The sequence below is a fragment of the Myripristis murdjan genome, chromosome 24, assembly GCF_902150065.1.
Source record: "Myripristis murdjan chromosome 24, fMyrMur1.1, whole genome shotgun sequence".
NCBI classification, from domain to species: Eukaryota; Metazoa; Chordata; class Actinopteri; order Holocentriformes; family Holocentridae; genus Myripristis; species Myripristis murdjan.
In genome coordinates, this window is record NC_044003.1 from 8497053 (window position 1) to 8515216 (window position 18164).

Consider the following 18164-nt stretch of genomic DNA (forward strand, 5'->3'; position numbering starts at 1 on the left):
AAAGTAAAGTGCGCATTTGAGGATATTTTTTTAAGCAAACTTTTGTGTAACTACTGCTGTGTTTTTTTAAATGTACTTACCTCTCAAACCAGAAGATTACAGTTGTTTGTCGGCTTTTATTTTGAAGGTAAACTGAATGAAAGACAGATTTCTGGCCAGCTTGACGCAAAATGCGCAGTTCAGTACATGACTCTCACAGGCTACCGTAGCTCAATCGAGGAAGTGCCTGTCATGGACGTTGTTTACCTGCGGGTGTTATGCTATCGCGACTGGCTCATTCTTGGACATAAATGATAGGAAATGGCAGCCGTATTTCTAGTAACATTATATGAGTACTCCCCTTTGTTCTACATCAGTGTTGTGTCCTTATGTTTTGTTATTACGGCGGCCATGGTGCTCGGCTGGTAAGGAATGTCACATTCTTGCTAACATAGCTAACGTTAGTGTCATAGCAACCACGAACGTCTAGTGTTTTTTCACTGATTTTAGCCAGACTTCACCATCACATTCAAAGTAGCCAAAATGAGATATTTCACATTACACATGGAGCAACTGTTTCTGTCACTGTTATGACTTCAGCAATTAAAATGAAGAAACTAGTAATCCCCATTATGGGTCTATGCATTACATACACTACTCACAAAAAGTTAGGGATATTTAGCTTTTGGGTGAAATTTATGGAAAATATAAAAAGTTCACGCTACAATGATATTATATCATGAAAGTAGGGCATTTAAGTAGAAGCATACACTGGTGATTTCCTCATCTCAAACAATGTCTTGAAACAAAAGTCAACAACAGTGGTGGATATACCACAACAAAAAATGTCAGTGTCAATAACTTGTCATGTGCCCTTGAGCATCAATTACAGCTTGACAGCGACGTCTCATGCTGTTCACAAGTCGACTTATTGTCTGCTGAGGCATGGCATCCCACTCTTCTTGAAGGGCGGCCCTCAGGACATTGAGGTTCTGGGGTACAGAGCTCCGAGCCTCTACACGGCGACTCAGCTGATCCCATAGGTTTTCTATGGGATGCAGGTCTGGAGAAAGTGCAGCCCACTCCATTTGAGGTACCCCAGTCTCCAGCAGCCGTTCCCTAATGATACGACCTCGATGAGCTGGAGCATCAAACACCTGATGTGAATTTTGCTGTTAAACTCCTTGTTAGAGAACAGCAACTTGTGCAAAAAGTACTGAAACATTGAACAGTTGGACATGTGCATTCAAAAGTTTACAGAAGGTCACATTAAGTTCACCTGGAAAGGTTATAATGCATTTTAGGTTCATCCTGAAATTTCACCCGAAAGCCGAATATCCCTAACTTTTTGTGAGTACTGTATGTTTGGTTGATGTAGGCATGATGCAGGCTGATGGCTAAATAGTAAGTTGTGAGATGACCCCCCCATGCCGCTCAGCCTCACCGTGTGTCCTGTAACTAACTTTAAAACAACATATTGCACTATATCTTCTCTCCTGTGCTGCATATCCTGCAGGTTTGGGTTTGACGTGCCAGTGATTCTACGCAGCTCTGATGAGGCAGAGTCTGTCCTGCCAGCTCCAGAGAAGCGAATGGTTCAGGTGACAAATCCGTTTGCCCTGGAGTTGGGATCTGGGACGGCGTCCGTCACTGGTGAGAATGGTCACTGTCGATCATTTTAAACTGTGTGTTGATTGAGAAGAGAAGCAAAGCTGCAGTTGGAGGGTTGCAGTTGCAAAACGGAGCAGGAAGCATGAAGGAGAAGTAAATATATGACATTGTACCCTTCCCTCAAAACTACAATTTAAATTGTCTCAAGCATGGTGTTTCACCTCCACTTACACCAGTGGCCAAGAGGTAGAAGAATGTGATTGTACTGGTCTACTCCTGGACATCTGTACTTGAATGAGAGAGAAAAAAATCATCCCTGGATAAAAATAAACATTAAAAAGCAACAATATTTCTTTTGTGTGTCTCCTGTGGACTTACAGACATAGCCTTCATGTTTCCTGAGCACGCTACATCCATGTGATGTTATGAAATTTACCAATTTATGAACTATGCTCTTTAACAAACATGGTTCCCATTGAAAATATGGGAGCAGTTGTAGTGTCCTTATCTTCCTGATCCTATATTTTACCTCATTGATTTTACAACTTTTTGACTTGTAATCCCCAAAAGCAAGGTGTGCCTGCTCACAATCCCTTTCATAAGCATAAATAAGCAAGGTAGTGCACTTTTACACCGATTGCAGCATCCTGTATATATCCATTGTATCTTTTGTGGTATTGGTAATAATGGTTACCAGTCCTCCTTTCTAGATGGTGTGTTTCTGAGGCCTTGCTGCCTGGAGCCCTGTGTCCTGAGCTGTTTCTGGGGCTGTGGGGTCCATGCCCTGCAGGGGGCGCTACAAGCCCACCAGCATGGCCCCAGGCTCAACACCCCGCAGCGTTTCCAGGAGGCCCTGCACCTCCAGTACAACCACTGCCAGAGCTTCCAGTATCCTTTGTAATACTAGCAAAGATGTGCAGGGAAGGTTACGTGTATGTTATGACATGTAACTCAGTAAAGAAGAGCATGGCATAATTATTGGCAAGGTCAAGGATTCAGAGTCTTAAAGGCGACTGCTGCCCATTTTCAGTAATAAAATCTACTTTTCTCAGTGGATGTGCCTCAGACAGCATACCACCTTTTAATTACAGTACAGTTTCAGTGGGAGTTTGGATTGAATCTCCCACTGAAACTCCCCATCCAACAGACCAACATTCAGAAGCTGGCCGCTGGGTTTTTGTCATTTTCAAACTGCCACAACAAACTCCAACAAACCAGGCTGTCTTAGTAGCAGAAATATGCACGCTTTACAAAATCATGTAAAGTTATTTATTTTGAAATTACGCATCAGAATGATACTTTTCAATGGTACATGTATTTTTGGGTGGTATACTGTCTAAAGAGGAATTTCCCTTTCCTTTTAATACCAGTCCTGCTCTATGTTAATTTTACATGACATTTTAAAGTTTTATTCTGAGGTTCCACTTCATAAGGACCTGTTACTTTTAAAGTTGAAGGTAGAGCTGTTCTGTTGTCTGAAGTAAAGTTTGAGAGTGGAAAATATGAGCTTTCCTTGTTTACTTAGTCTGAATTTTACAATTTTGTTGACTACACGGAAGTTCTTTTATTTTGAAATAAACTCTGCCTGCAACAGTGTGACTGCTGGCTTGCAGGCTGGCTTGATGGCAGCGTTGTCATGGAGACAGGGCTTGCTCTCGGCTAGGTGCATCACGCTTTGAGTTTGTTTGGGCAGCGTGAACTAGCCTTTGGTTTTTTAATAGAGCCACCGACTCCTGGTTAATTCAGCAGCAAAACTGTATTCATGTCCAGTTTTTTTCTCTCTGTCTCTCTTTTTCTCTCTCTCTAGTTATGTTACTGCTAAATGTGTGTTTTCTTGTATGTTGCTGTAATCAGTTTATCTTTTCCTTTTTTCATTTTATGGTAATTTCTTATTTTAATAAAAGCAATTCTAAGGACAGGTGTTGCAAATTAGCATCTGCTACAAACACCATAATATTTGCATTGGATAGCTATTATCTGTTTGTTTATGTACGTTTTATTGGCCCCAATCAAATAAACCTGAAACAAACAAACAAATAAATAAGACAAGAAACTGGCAATTTGAAAACAAACAAGAGCTTGTCTTCAAGCCACCATATGGGGGATTGTGTCATTTTGCCGTAGAATCCGTGATATATTTGTGACTGAGGCTTTACTGCTGACAAAAAGTAGCTCCTTCTGTTACGTCCCTTCATCCAAACGATCAGCATCGGCAGTGAAGACAGAGAGGAGCGTCACACAGAGATGGCGGCAGAACAGGGCATCACAGATTTTGGTCTTCTGCCAAGGGATCGCTACCCATTAGTGGCGGTGCTGACGCTGGCCGAGCCAGAGGCCAGGGAGGCCTACAACATCGTGAGTCCCTGCAACAGATTACACTTGAAAGAAATTATGTTTGTCTCAGTAAAAATCACCTCATCAGTCATAGAAAACCTGCGATTTCCATTATTTGATCCAACATTTTGAGGCTTTTCTTTGCCCTTTATTGGTGACAGTGATACTAGTACCTCTCGTCAGGACAGTGTGAATGAGTATCATTTTTCAGTTGATCCATAGCACTGTGTACTGTAACAGGCCTGCTGGATTGTTCATGTTTCCATTTGAATTTCCTGTATTCTGAATATAACAGACCCTAACTTTCAATAACACTCATCTTAAGCTCTCACTACATTAATGTAATGTATTTGGGTTTTTTTTCCTAGAAGTCCCCGGAGCTTGTCTCACTGTGTGGTTTGTATCTGCTTTTTCTCTCTCTAAACATAAATCGACAAACCTCGACTCATCATCCGCTGATTGTCCTCTTTCAGGTGGCCAGCGTCACAGTTGTCCACGTGCCCGATGACAAATACAGCCTGTCTGCACGGATCCTGTTCCAGCACCTCCTCACGTCACAAGGGAACATGTACGAGCTAAAGGTAGCCAACATCACGCTGTGGTTCATTTCAGAAGTTCTCACGTCACACGGGTTTCATTGGGCAGACGTTTTTACAATTTTCCAAAAACACTTGGCTGTAGTTGACAGAGTTATCAAAGTGGCTAGTTAGGCAGTTAGTAGCACTGAGCAGTAAATCAAAATGTTATCAGCACCACAATATGGCCATGTGCATATCCAAATTGCTGCAGTTTTTTTGGTAAAGGTAAAATGTGTGACAGAACATTGTTGTAAGTAAAGTATTATGGTGCTACAGAGATACAGAGATTTAAGAAAATATATTTGTTTGGTGCAGAACCCAGAAAAAAAATCACACTGCTATCATTTTAATAGCATTTTCAATAAAAATGAGAATTACAATGCAAAAATGGTAATTCCTACTAAAATTATGAAGCATGTTGTGAGTCATATAGGTAACAAGTTCAGTAGGTAATACAGAAGAGAGACATCATGTCAGGCAGTCTTCAAACAACAGTTTGTAATTTCTACTTGATTTGTGCTTGGACAGCGTGATCTGTTGATGTTATATTGATATCATAATATGAGACAAGATATCGTCTGGGATTTTGGATATCCTAATGTTGTGATATGGACAAAGTGTTGTCTTTTCCTGTTTTTGAAAGGGAAGCAGTTTTCTTGACATCATATCCACATTAGTAATGACTGATGGTCAAAATTTCATTGTGTAAATATTTTGTGAAAGTCATTCCTGTAGTATTGTTGCATTATTAATATTGAGGTATTCAGTCAAAAATATTGTGATATTTGATTTTGTCGATATCGTCCAGGGTGATGTACAGCCTGTTTCAGTGTATACTGTAATTCCAAGAATAATAACAGTTTGTTCTCAGAAAAAGCTAACCTTGTTGGATAACTAGCATGCTGACATTCAGTAGCATAGTAATGACATCAAAAGGTCACATACAAGCTCACTAAGACTAAATATATCTGCTGTGTCCTGCAGCCTCTCTTCATGTCAGCTGAGAGCGGGGGGTCGTCTGAGCCTCCTGACCCAAACCAGAGCCCCGAACCCCCAGACGCTCAGGACTGGGCACCCAGCGGAGGCGGAGAGAGTCCCATGACAGAGGAGGAAGAGAGGGATTGGTCAGAAGGAAAGGCCAGAGACTGCGTTGTTTGTCAGAACGCGTCAGTGAACCGAGTCCTGCTGCCCTGCAGACACGCCTGTGTGTGTGACAGCTGTGTGTCGCACTTCCAGCACTGCCCCATTTGCAGGGCTTTTGTTATCGAGTCCTTTGCCCTGTTGCAGAGGCCGGCCACAGGAGAGTGAGCCCGTGTTTTACAGGTTAATGTAGGGGATCATACACAGCCAGCTGGCCATGACTGCAAAACAAGACCAAATAGGGCAGCCCTGACACGAAACATTGATTTTAAATTAATTTCACAACAACGTGAAATAACTTACAAGCTTCTTCTTCTTAAAAAAAAAAAAAAAGAGTAGCTCAACCTGCGATCAAAAGTTTCAAGCCCCTGACTAAATTATCATTAGGATAAATGTCATCTTTCTAACCCAGGGCAGCTGCAGTCGCTAAGGAGTTGTGTTTTGTCCACAAGGTGTCGCCAATTAATTTGATTGGAAAAGAAAGACAGACAAACGTTTTGTTTGTGGAGGAAAGTATTATATTTAGGTCAATGTCAGGTATTATATACGCTTCAGAAACAAGATATATTAGAGTGGCCAATATGAGTATCCAACCAAATGTGTAATGGAATTATCATTTCTAATCAAATTAACTAGCAACACTTTAAAAGTAATGATGATACACAAATAAGTTATAAACCTAGGTGATATTTCAAATATTACTTTTAGCCCAAGAAGAAAATTTTGACTGCAGTGGGCGCGATCATGGATTTGGTTTTGTTCGTACGGGTTAGCCCTAGATGCTACCAGCAGCTCTAGAAAACTACTTTTGGGAGCAGAAGCTTGTTATATTTTAGCTTTAGTAGAATCATTTCTGATAAATACTTCTGGTCAGATCAATACCATTTTTAAGCATTAGTGTCAAGGCAGCCAGCTGGTCATGATCACAAAATGAGCCTCAACAGCTTGAATCAAAGAGCAAACAGAGACTTGTTATCTGTGTTGCAGCAACAGACTGTGTATTGTACGACATTCACTAATTCCAGCTTTTCCGTTGTGTGTGAACGCTAACAGCTTTGGTCAGTTTGAGTTCCCAGCAGGAGCAAAGTGGTTGTTTTCACAGCCGTTTGTAAAGAATGTAGATAGAAGAGTTTTGTTATATTTTCATGTACAGATTATTTATGACTCCACAGAGTGAAATGTCTTAGTTTTTAGAATATGTTTTGCCGCTTTTCAAGACAGATGAAGTATTATATGCACATAAGATCACAATGTTTTATAGGCTGAAACTGATGAAATAGCTTCTGAAACAGCATTTATATTATTATAGAACATTACAACTCTCCACTTGAAAACTCAGACTAAATTGTTTTAGATGGGCTGGCAGAGTGACTTCCACCTACCACATGGTTGTTTACCTGTACATTAAGAATGAGTTTACAATAAATAAGAATGAACAGATGCAATTGTATGCAGCTGTGGTGAAGGACAGACTTGTTTATTGGCTGTGCACGTGGACACGACTGATCGATCATGTTTTAATAAAAAAGTCTAATATCAGTCCAGTATGTTTGTCTGACCCTGCTGGAAATAGTTTTTTTCCTAAGCCATTAATCTACAAATAAAAATAGCATTCACAGTTCTGAGCGGTGAAGTAAAAACTCTTGAGCTCAGCTCTCCTGCTGTTTTCAAAAGAGTTTGACCGAGAAAAGAGTCCAGGAGGAAAATGCTAAATAAATAATAGATGATTTACCCTTTACACTTAAAAGAGTGAAGTCTTAGAAAAAACATGCTGACAGGACATGCTCGTCATATTTGCTGAAAAACACAGGACTGAGTTATGTTCTAGGGTTTTTATTTTTTCAGTAAATGAAGTTATAATTTTATACAAGTGTTCATCTGATGGATGCAAGAAAATGGTCACCACCTTCAATCCTAAGCATTTGTGAGGCCAGTCAGACTAAGAAGTGGGAACATTGGTATACTGCGGTTCTGAATGTATTGCTCGAGGTCACTTTGTTGGCAACTGTAAAGAAACGGTACTATCTTGTATTGTTGCTTCCCACAAACGTACAAAAACAAAGTAACAAATCGTGTTCTTTCCCTGGTCATTAATGCGATACAACACAGCAAAAGCAATGAAAAGTTTCAGTTACAGAAAAGGACTTTTGACACAGAAAGGCATTATACAGGCTTGTAGTCCAGCTTGGACTCCAGCTTCTTTGAATCCGCCACCTTGCGCACAGCTTTCATGAAGTCCTCTTGAGTGACGTACTCCCGGTCAGAGCGGATGGCAAACAGACCTGGTCGAGAAGAAACAACAAAATCCAGATAAGGAGAGCCATTTGTGTGTAAATGCATGATAATATCGCCACATCATCAGTATCAGCCGATACTGGCTTTAAAATTAAATATCCGATGTGGCCTGAAATGAAAATATCTGTCAATATGACATGCGAATACATAAAAAAGGTCAAATTTGTTCTGATTGTGTCTCCTGTCAGGATTGTTTTGAGGAGGACAAATCTTACAGAATTGTTTGAGAGAAAATATTATATAAAAATAACTATGGCATCTTTTACATAACCTACACTGAAGTAGTTTCCTTATTTTGACCAGTGAATGTGTGCATTTTAAAGAGAAATGTATTTTATGTCTGCATTAGTCAGTGGACCATCACAATAAGAGCAGGCATAATAATATATTAATTCCTCCACAGGAGAGACTTGATGTTCTCTGCATTTAGCTGGAAAAAATATGTGCATATATCAGTATTGGCAGAGGAGTTGGAAAATATCAGCATATTGGCAAAAAATCCAAAATCATGCATCGCTACAGTAAATGCATGCTGAGCAAACGGGACAAATCATATCACCAGCTGACTGGTAACGTCTGAGGCTGTTACCTGCTTCTGTGCACACGTTTCTTAGATCAGCTCCGTTGAAACCGTCCGACAGCTTCACAATGGCTTCAAAATCTGAAAACACAACCAAACGCGATCAAAATAAGTATGTAAGTGGAACTGTCTTGCCTGTTATTTGTATTTGCTTGCTCCTTTTTAACCTAACAATATACCAGGATTCATTAGTAGCTAGAGAGCACAGGCATGACTATGATTCTGATCTTTAACAACTTGCACTGCTTGAAGAGAGTGTGAAAATGCTTTCTATAAATGCACCTGCTTCACTGTGGAATACTGTCTTTACATGTACGGATTTTACATAACATCCTTATACAGAGTGCAATGTTAGGTTATGGTTTAATATTCATAAATCACCTACAATTACAAGCAACAAATAGTAAAGAGTGCAAAGATCAGAGCCACCACACCCTGACATGTTTGAATAAAATGCTAGAATCATGTACGAGAGAGAAATACAAGCTACAGAAAGCAGACAGTTAACTTTCTGTATTAAGTGAGAAAGTATCAAAGTTATCAGAGCTACTGGAGGAGGATGGACTGGAGTAGGGCAAGATTTTCGTCACAAACCTATTTCGCCATGCTTGGTGATGGGACTGGAGTGGATCTTCAGGATGTCCAGACGAGCCTGTTCGTTGGGTAGCTCGATGTCTGCGAGGGGAAAAAAAAAAAAATCACTTGACGTCATCATGCAGAGACACATTCTCAGTCTTGCTGCCTGGGAAGTTTTCGCTAAGAAAAGGGGACGAACGAGAGGAAGGAAGGGCTTACGGATTTTGCGGTCTAGCCTGCCAGGACGCAGCAGGGCAGGATCCAGAGTGTCAGGCCTGTTGGTGGCCATGATCATCTTCACTCTGTGCAGGGTGTCAAAGCCGTCCATCTGGTTCAGCAGCTGAGAGGAGAGAGGGGATTAGGCACGAGCAAATTCACTGAGTCAGTCTACGTGTTTTCACTGACACGCTATCCACTGTTTACTCTTACTGCTGCAACTGAGATTATAATATTAGTGTCAGAATGATTTTTCAACTGTGCTGAAACAAATTACACAAGGCCTGGCCTTGTAGCAATAAAACATGCATACGAAGGGATTAGCTGAAATTAATCCTAACCCCCCTCAGTCACATTTAATGTGTCAAGTGTACTGCTCTCTGATGGGAGTTATGCATGTTTGATTTATTCTACCTATGACTTGATAATGCCAAATTTAAAAAAAAAAAAAAAGTCCTTTTACTATTTTTTGCCTAATCTATTTGAGGTTTATTAGGAAAACCTTCCATCGGTGAATCCAACTTGAAATTTAAATTAAAATGTATTTTATGTACTGTAATTAAGAATTCTGGATCTCACAAAGTTTAACATATCACAAATGAAGTGTAATTCTGATTCAAGGATAACCCCCTTCCAGCTCTCCTCATGAAAGTCAATTAGTCCAAAACTGAGTATTAATTTCAACCACTCCTTGCAAAAAACTCTACATTTCAGAACTGACTACGGGGTCTAAATAAAAATCAGTACCAGCAAGAGAGTCCATAATAAGTTTTCAATGGCTTTTTTTCTGTTGCATGATGCAAAAACAAAGACATCTTTGAGAGAATTACCTCCATCAATGTCCTCTGAATCTCTCTGTCAGCAGAGGTTCCCTCAGAAAAACGACGGCCACCTTACAGGGAAAGGACAAAGTTATTACATGCACACTGACAAAGAGACGACACAATACCGGGATGTGATGCACAGAGATGTAGCAGGTAACTGGAAAACGTCGTGGGACGTGCAACAGTAAACATGTCTGTAAAATAGATGCACACTTTGTGTTTTTGGGTGCTTAGACTATTCCTCATGATATTTTCCCTGATTTCATCATGGGAGCTGGACCAGTGCACATTCATTCCTTCCTTTATCCATCACACACACATTATTACACATCATTCATGGGGACACTATTTTACTGTCTTACTATCTATTGTATTTAATAGTTTCCTTCTTGCTTTAGAGGGATTTCACCGCCAACTTAGGACATTGGGAGGGAAAAAACATCACGCCTGGTGCCACTCACCAATGGCGTCGATCTCATCCATGAAGATGATGCATGGCTGATGGTCCCTGGCATAGTTGAACATCTCTCTGATCAACCTGGCGCTCTCACCAATGTATTTGTCCACAATGGAGCTGGACACCACCTGCAGCACACACAGCAAACACATGAAGCTCTGCCTGGGTAACCGCAGGTCACTAAAGCCACATGGTGGCGCTGCTACTCACCTTGAGGAAGTTGCAGTCCAGCTGACTGGCCACCGCTCGGGCAAGGAGAGTCTTCCCAGTGCCTTTTAAAGAAATAGGTTGTTGGTAAATAGTAAATACAAACAATATATGGAATAACAGACTCAGAGACAGTGGAAAATGGTGAATCCATCTTTTTCCAGGCAGAGCAGGCCTACTTGCTTGCTGCTGTTTGTTTTCTTAGGTTTTGACTGTATAGAGAACTTTCTCCTACCAGCTTTAACACTAAACCCCACAATAACATTTTAGTAACAACTTTTAACAAAAGTTAAGATTCATTTTTGGGAAAAAACATCTTTATCTTATTCAAATGAGCATTGTAGGTAAGTGTAAATGTAAGTATGATATATGTGGCCTTGTGCCGAGGTCATTTTCAGATAGGAATACATTTGGTTACTGAATACATGATTCTAGTAGACTAATTTAGCTTAGTTAGGAAGCTGTTAGTAGAAAAAAAATTGAAACAGGACTATTTATTGATTAATATTATTTATAAAGAGACCTTGGAACTAGTAAATCCAAGGATATTTATATAATATGGTTTCATATGCTCATGTAAATGTAGTCTGCAGTATATGAGATTGGAGCGAATATATAGAGTGAGAAAATCTGTAACAGGCGTTTTCCCAACGGGTTTGTTATAGCAGGTCAATATAAAGAAAACATTAGGTTCACTGATAAGGTTAGAGTTTTCTAACATCTGGTAAGCTGAATTTCATTCAGAATAGCTTGACAATTTTTTGACAAAGAGTAAAAAAAAAAAAAAAAATAGACACCTTGTTTATGCAGAATTTAAAAACATGTAATTCAATTTTAAGAATTATTGACTGACTATTAAGGCCTAATATTTGATAAACTGAATTTGTGACATCATAAGACTTTTAAAAGGACCTGAAAACACCCTGGTTTGAGGCTGATGAGACAGCTGTATTTTCCCATAAAAAATCTTGCCCGGTGAAGCTTTCATAATAAACACAACCACACTTAACTAGCGCTTGTATGGACCTACTGACCTGGAGGCCCATAGAGCAGGCAGCCTTTTGGAGGGATGATTCCCACTCTCTGGAAGAGCTCAGGGTTGGTCAGAGGCAGCTCAATCACCTACAGGAACACAAGGAGCCAGTGCATTCATTTAACACTTTAAACACCCACAACTACAATAAAAAATCCACTATCTGGCCTTACGGCCTCTTCCATCGAAGCAATTGTGAGACTGCAACAGCTGCTGGAAATGTTTCAAATAATCTAAAAATTCATTTGAATCTAAGAAGCACGTCACATGATCAAAAAGTGCAGTACTATAGTTTTGCATTTCTAAGGCCCATTAGCTGTACCTCTCTAAGCTCACGAATCTGTTCGGACAAGCCCCCGATCTCTGAGTAGGAGACGCTGCCGGGGTCCTCATGGGACATGTTGTACACCAGGGGGTCGACCTCTCTGGGCAGGTACCTTGGGAAGAAGCAGAGGGAGCACACATGCTGAGCACACGCAAATCAACTGTGGTGTATGGAGCGAAGACATAAGAGACAAACAAATCTAATAAGAGAGCAAACACAGACAGAAAACATGTTCATCTCCAGCTCCACAGCGGGCGCTTTCGGCAGCGACAGCAGGCCTCTTCCCAGAGTATCTCATCTATGTCAATCCATTCTGTGATGCCTCCCTTGTCCATATGGTGCATAATTAGCCTGCAATGATGTACAACCAATTTCATGTGACCATCGCCTCAGGCTTACCTCATGATGGTGAGGGTGGTCATGTCCAAAGCCACTCTGGTGCCTGGCTTGAGCTGAGACTTGTCCAGCTGTGAAGAAACACATTAGGTAAAATACTGTGAACACCAACATCCACATTCACTGAAATGACTGTGCCACCAGGACAGTTTGTGCAGGTTTAGCACTGCTGTTGCCTGAGCTAAAAGCACCATTTTCATCAAGAGGTTTATGCAAATTAAGTTGTGGTGCAAACAAGCCATCAAAAAGAGCACTGTGCAATGAAATAACCTCCTGTATAACCAGCTGAAAGTGCATACTGCAGGCTTCAGCTGTAAAACTAATCCATTAGTATAGCAGGGACTGGCAAAACATCCTTATTATGTTAATATCATGATATAAAACCATATATCATCTGGGATTTTGATCATCATAACACTGAGATATGGTATTATCTTTTCCTTAAAGGCTGCATTACAATACAGGGATGCAATTTTATTAATTTATTAAGTGTTCCATTATTGTGTTATTTCCCTTGAGCATTCTCTGATGTGATGTCTTTCCCTGCCTGGTGATGCCCGGATATTGCTGCAAATCTCAATGTGAATTTTTTTATGCTACTTTTAAAAGGAGTAAAATAATATGTGGGTTTAGGTGTTAGCAAATTGGGTGAATAGCATCCTCTAGAAGTAATTATAGTAACAAAATAATAAGAATGAAATGATTTAAGTATGTATAACCATAACAAGCACAAGCAGAGAAATCTGGATCTTGCAGATAACAGAGGAAATATTGTTTTCCACATATCAGTTCAGCACCTACCTGTCTGCGGCATCCAACCACGTAGCGCGGCCCATTGGTGGCTTTAACAATAACTGCAATGTAAAGAAATGCAAAATGAGCGCTGCACAACTTGGCTGAGTTTATTTAAAATGGACAAGGGAAATTTCTTCTGATGAACTTACATTTCTCCTCAGTCAGCTGTTTGAGCACTTCACCGACAATCTGGAAGGAACAAGCCACTGAGTTAACAGATTAAATAATAATAACAATAATAATAATCCACCCACCCTCAGCTCTTCTCCCTGCTAGCTGTCTTGTGGTTTAATGGCTTCACCACTCAAACAGCACCTTCAAACAGCGGCCACTCAACCTCTTCCATCACTGACTGAAAGCCCATCTTCCCAATGAGGATGACATGTTACCTTGTACTACAGCTGGGCAATATATCAATATCTAATCAATATCATGAGATAGATATCATGACAGATATCGTGTGAGACTACAAATATCATAATATGGTAATAAGGCATAAGTGTTGTCTTTTCCTGGTTTTCAAGGTTGCATTATAATAAAAATATGCAATAACCTAAACTTATTTGATTGTTGTTGCTGTTTTATTATTTGTCTCCATCTGCTTGGTCATTAAATCCACATTTCTAATGACTGTTGATCAGAAATCTTGTGTACATATTTGATGAAAACACCAGCAGTCACCACTACAATTTAGTCACAATATCAATATCGAGGTGTTTGGTCAAAGAAATCTTGATATTTGATTTTGCCCATATCGCATTGTTCTACCTTGAACCAAATGAATCTCAACGACACTCGTCCCTTAATTTCTCTCTAAAGCCCTTTCATCTCATGATATTATTTATTTCCCAGTACTTTTTTTTTTTTTTCACGTTCTAGAGCAACAGCAACACTTTCAGTCAGGCTGTCCAGCTCCTTCCTAATGGTTGTCTTGTGGATGATCAGTATCAGAATCAGAAATATTTCATATTGACTCCCCAAGGGGAAACTGGGTTGGCTTCAGTTCATCAAATTCTCAAGAAAATACATTGCAAGCACAAGTGAAATTGTAAGAAACAGAAACAAAATGAGAAATACAACAAGTATGTGCATTAAGTATAAATAAGCGCATTAATCCTACTTGTAGCATATAACAGTAAATCCATAACGTATAAATACATTCAGTAATCCTACAAAACTATTACAACAATACATACAGAGATAAGAAATGGAGCATATGTAAAAAGTACACCTACAAGCACCATATATACACAGGGACACTGCACTGTTTAACTCGTGTAAAGTCCTAAAGGTTAACATTATCGCACAGTTACATTGTGCATCAGTAAGTGTGATTAAGAGCATCATCTAACAAATTGGGATTTTAGACTCAACATGCAGGAAACAGGGATTATTCAGGTGAGTCCTTACCTGGCCGACACTTTGCAGAGCCTTGAGGTCATTTTCTGATTTCTCGTACTGCTTGGTTTGTTCTCGGAGCTGCTCTCTCACTAGAAAACAACCACAAAAATGACATTAACACTAAATTTAAGGGGTTTCCAACACAAAACGCGTAAAGGAAGTGAACCAGCTAATATTGACGTTAGCATGAGGTTAGCAGTTCAGGCTGTCAAAGCGACGCGACAGTTAGCAGCGGTGCTTTTTTATGCCAAAGTGACGATGAAAACAGTTTAAAACGTATAAGTCATATGTGTACATCATAGTTAATTTCCTTAACTGACGTCTCTTAACCAAGTAAACAGCTAAACCTGCTGCAGTTTGTGAGGTAGCTCGTGGTTAGCTAGGCTAGCGCTGCTAACCGGCTGACATCCATTCATTTGAACGGTGAAGCTCCCTGCATGACAAAGCAGTAGCTAGCCGGCTAGCTAAGCTCCCGTTAGCTGCCCTGTTCTCTGCGCTGACAAGTAAAATCGTTAAAAACATATTTTTTTCTACCGCCGTGCTGTCAGTAACTTCTTACGTTCTTTTAACCGCCCGTCAATCTCTTTATGTTCGAGTAGTTTTTTCCTGTAGTCTTGCAGTCCCTTCTCTCTAGTGTCCGCCATGTTGCTGCAGTGGATGATGGGAAACTGTGGCGTCACAACTTTGTTTTGCTTGAATCCCCCCCCCCAACACACACACACACACACACACACACACACACACACACACACACACACCAAAAAAAAAAAAAAAAAAAAAAAAAAAAAATTTATATATATATATATATATATATATATATATATATATATATATATATATATATATATATATATAAACACTAATGAAAAATACAAAACTATAATAGCCCTGGTCCCGGTTGCACCACTTATTAAATAAAGTCTGATTTAATTCCATTGTGGTCGTTCATGGCTTCAAATTATATTACTTTTTTTTTTTTTTCTTTTAAAATTGTGCCTGTTATGGGATAAGAAGAGGTTCATGTGGGTCGCTTAATTTCACAATTAAAAAAAAAAAAAAAAAAAAAAAATAGACTGTACAAGTATTTTCAGTTGGTTCACTCTCATCACTGTTATCCTCCACATATATTGCAGATCATTTCAAAATTCAACACGAAGTCAACAACAACAGCAAAAATCATCCTGTACTGGGCAAAATTTGACCAAATGGGTGTCTCTATAGGCTACCATTAATTAAAAAGGTGGAGGAGCCCTGATTCCTGATTTACACCATATTTTGTTCTGCGCTTCAAAAAAAAAAAAAAAAAAAAAAAAAAAAAAAATCCAAAGACACTCTTAATGTGTCAAGGATTTTTCCCCAGATATACACATTTCAGACATATGCTCAATATATTTTGTACAAAGAAACAGGAGTACGAATTTAAAAAAAAAAAAATACATTTTAAAAAACCTAATAAAAACTATAATTGGGAAAATAGACTCATTAATAGCTATAAAATCATTAGAGAATAATAATACAACACATAAGTTATTCCCTTGAATTATTATACAGTACAGATTGTTGTTACTTTTTTAGTGTTTTTAAGTTTGATAGACTTTATATATTATTTAAATTCACATAAAAAAAAAAAAAAAATTGATCCTACTTTGTTGGTTGTAAGTCGTGAAGGCATTGGAGACGTAACCCTGCTCCTGTGGACGTTTAATTTTGGAAGGAAACTCGTTAAAGACTTTTTAAAAGATGAAAATGTTGTGTTCGTGTTTAGGGAAACTGTCCCTTTTACGGTGCGCTGCCCTGACCTGCCACGTTTATCCACTAAATGGCGCACTTTGACCAAATTTACCACTGTTATAACAGGATGAGGAGACAGTCTGTCATGGACTGGCATCTTTTAACTGGACTACTATTTATTTATTTATTTATTTATTTATTAGCTCATAGTTAGTGGTGCTGTTGGACTGGACTGCATTTTATTAACAGGTGTTTCCACTATTCTGCCCCCCCTTGTGTATATAAATAGGGAGGACAAAAAAATTGGAAACACCTCTCAGTATAATGTAGTCCAGTACAAGACCTCTGCAAACTACAACCTCAATAATAAACACAGAATTAAATTTACACATTCTCCACAGTTTCAACATAAAACTGAACGTTATAAACTTTGTTAAAAGGTAGAATTTATATAAGGCAGAGCTGCTGCACTGAACTGCATTAGACTGTACAGGTGGACCTGATAAAGTGGACGCTGAGTGGATATGTAAATATGCTACATTAATTTGAGAGTCACGTTCAATATAGAGCTGCCTCGGCTAACTGAGCAGCTTTTTATCCATTTTTGAAGTCACTAATTTCATGCCGCTCACTGTATTTTGCTGTGCTGCATTTTAAATGCCATGAATTTTCTAGCTACATTTTACATATCGCCTGTCAAACAAAATGCAGACCTGCCCTGCAGACACTGCTTCAGAGAGTAGAAACAGAAGCCAGGACTGTGGCCTGTGTTCAGGAAAAGTAAATGAACTGGCTGTGACTTGAAATACTGATTATTTAGCCGTGATAATGACTTAGTTAACATTAGTCAAAAAGAAATGTATGTCTATAAAGCTTGTTGGACATCCAGCTGGCAAAAGAAACATCAAGTTAGTAGTTACAAGATAAGCAGGATGAGCATTTTTAGTTTTTGGTTTGTTTAGGATTATAATTTCAATCAAACCCTATAATTTGAGTTTCATGACATTTTATCTTTATAACGCTAAGTGATAGTTCTATAGGGCATACCACATGGTGCCTTTTATATTGTATGGAAAAAATGGGTTTTTATTTATGTATTTATTTATTTATGTAAGTAACTGAGTGATATTTACCCACAGCACCATTTAAATTTCATTAGGCTAACTTTAACTTTGCTCAGTGCCATACTAAGTAACAAAGCTCCAACCCAGCTTCGCCCTGGATACACACAAAGACATTAACATTTACAACACTGCATTACAAGCGGTGCATCCAAAAACTTTGCTTATTCCTCAGCTACTCTCCAACTCGGCCATAATTAAAGGAAACAAGTGTAGAAAGACAGGAAACGAGAGAAAAGCTCAGTGGGATGCAAGCTGTCATCACTAATTTGGATGCAACCAGTGAGCATTTTAAGAGATTCGAGAAAGCCTAATTAATAGTGTGGATGCTTTTTTAAAATCTTCATAAACAAAAATTGCTTGATGGTGTTAAAATCTTAACGTTTGCCAGCTTTGAGTGGCACAAAGAGTTAAAATGAATAATAGAATAATCACCCAGGGGTTCACGCTGTGTCTGATTTATTGGGCCGGTAATGTTGGCCAGTGTCGATGCCACGGAGGGGAGGAAGTGATTTTACTCAGCCTCAGACGTGACAGCGTGTGAAACCTGCCTCCCTCTTTCCTG

The 18164-nt window shown here is 39.2% G+C and overlaps 2 protein-coding genes across 2 annotated transcripts; one reads left to right on the top strand and one right to left on the bottom strand.

Annotated features, from left to right (window-relative positions):
* Positions 1-214: 214 nt before the first annotated feature.
* Positions 215-6050, top strand: cgrrf1 (cell growth regulator with ring finger domain 1). Its single transcript, XM_030047140.1, has 6 exons — positions 215-404; positions 1496-1632; positions 2301-2478; positions 3798-3945; positions 4398-4505; positions 5487-6050. Exons 1-6 carry the CDS (start codon positions 301-303, stop codon positions 5808-5810), a joined length of 999 nt encoding a protein of 332 aa, XP_029903000.1. The 5' UTR covers positions 215-300; the 3' UTR covers positions 5811-6050.
* A 1409-nt stretch (positions 6051-7459) lies between these two features.
* psmc6 (proteasome 26S subunit, ATPase 6) lies at positions 7460-15444 on the bottom strand. The gene is made up of 14 exons (XM_030047136.1): positions 15307-15444; positions 14757-14836; positions 13496-13535; positions 13353-13405; positions 12555-12622; positions 12153-12267; positions 11832-11919; positions 10801-10862; positions 10595-10718; positions 10140-10201; positions 9313-9433; positions 9112-9192; positions 8527-8598; positions 7460-7924 (listed from the first exon to the last, which is right to left on the bottom strand). The coding sequence occupies exons 1-14, from the start codon at positions 15389-15391 to the stop codon at positions 7806-7808; spliced, it is 1170 nt and encodes a 389-aa protein (XP_029902996.1). The 5' UTR covers positions 15392-15444; the 3' UTR covers positions 7460-7805.
* Positions 15445-18164: the final 2720 nt, after the last annotated feature.

Excerpts from the sequence above, each read along its gene's own strand:
- psmc6 (XM_030047136.1), bottom strand. The coding sequence starts at position 15,391 with ATGGCGGACACTAGAGAGAAGGGACTGCAAGACTACAGGAAAAAACTA. Across the intron at positions 12,268-12,554 it reads ACCACCCTCACCATCATGAG|GTACCTGCCCAGAGAGGTCG; the intron begins GTAAGCCTGAGG and ends CTTCTTCCCAAG. Across the intron at positions 11,920-12,152 it reads AGATTCGTGAGCTTAGAGAG|GTGATTGAGCTGCCTCTGAC; the intron begins GTACAGCTAATG and ends GTGTTCCTGTAG.
- cgrrf1 (XM_030047140.1), top strand. The coding sequence starts at position 301 with ATGGCAGCCGTATTTCTAGTAACATTATATGAGTACTCCCCTTTGTTC. Across the intron at positions 1,633-2,300 it reads TGGGACGGCGTCCGTCACTG|ATGGTGTGTTTCTGAGGCCT; the intron begins GTGAGAATGGTC and ends CCTCCTTTCTAG. Across the intron at positions 2,479-3,797 it reads AACCACTGCCAGAGCTTCCA|CATCGGCAGTGAAGACAGAG; the intron begins GTATCCTTTGTA and ends CCAAACGATCAG.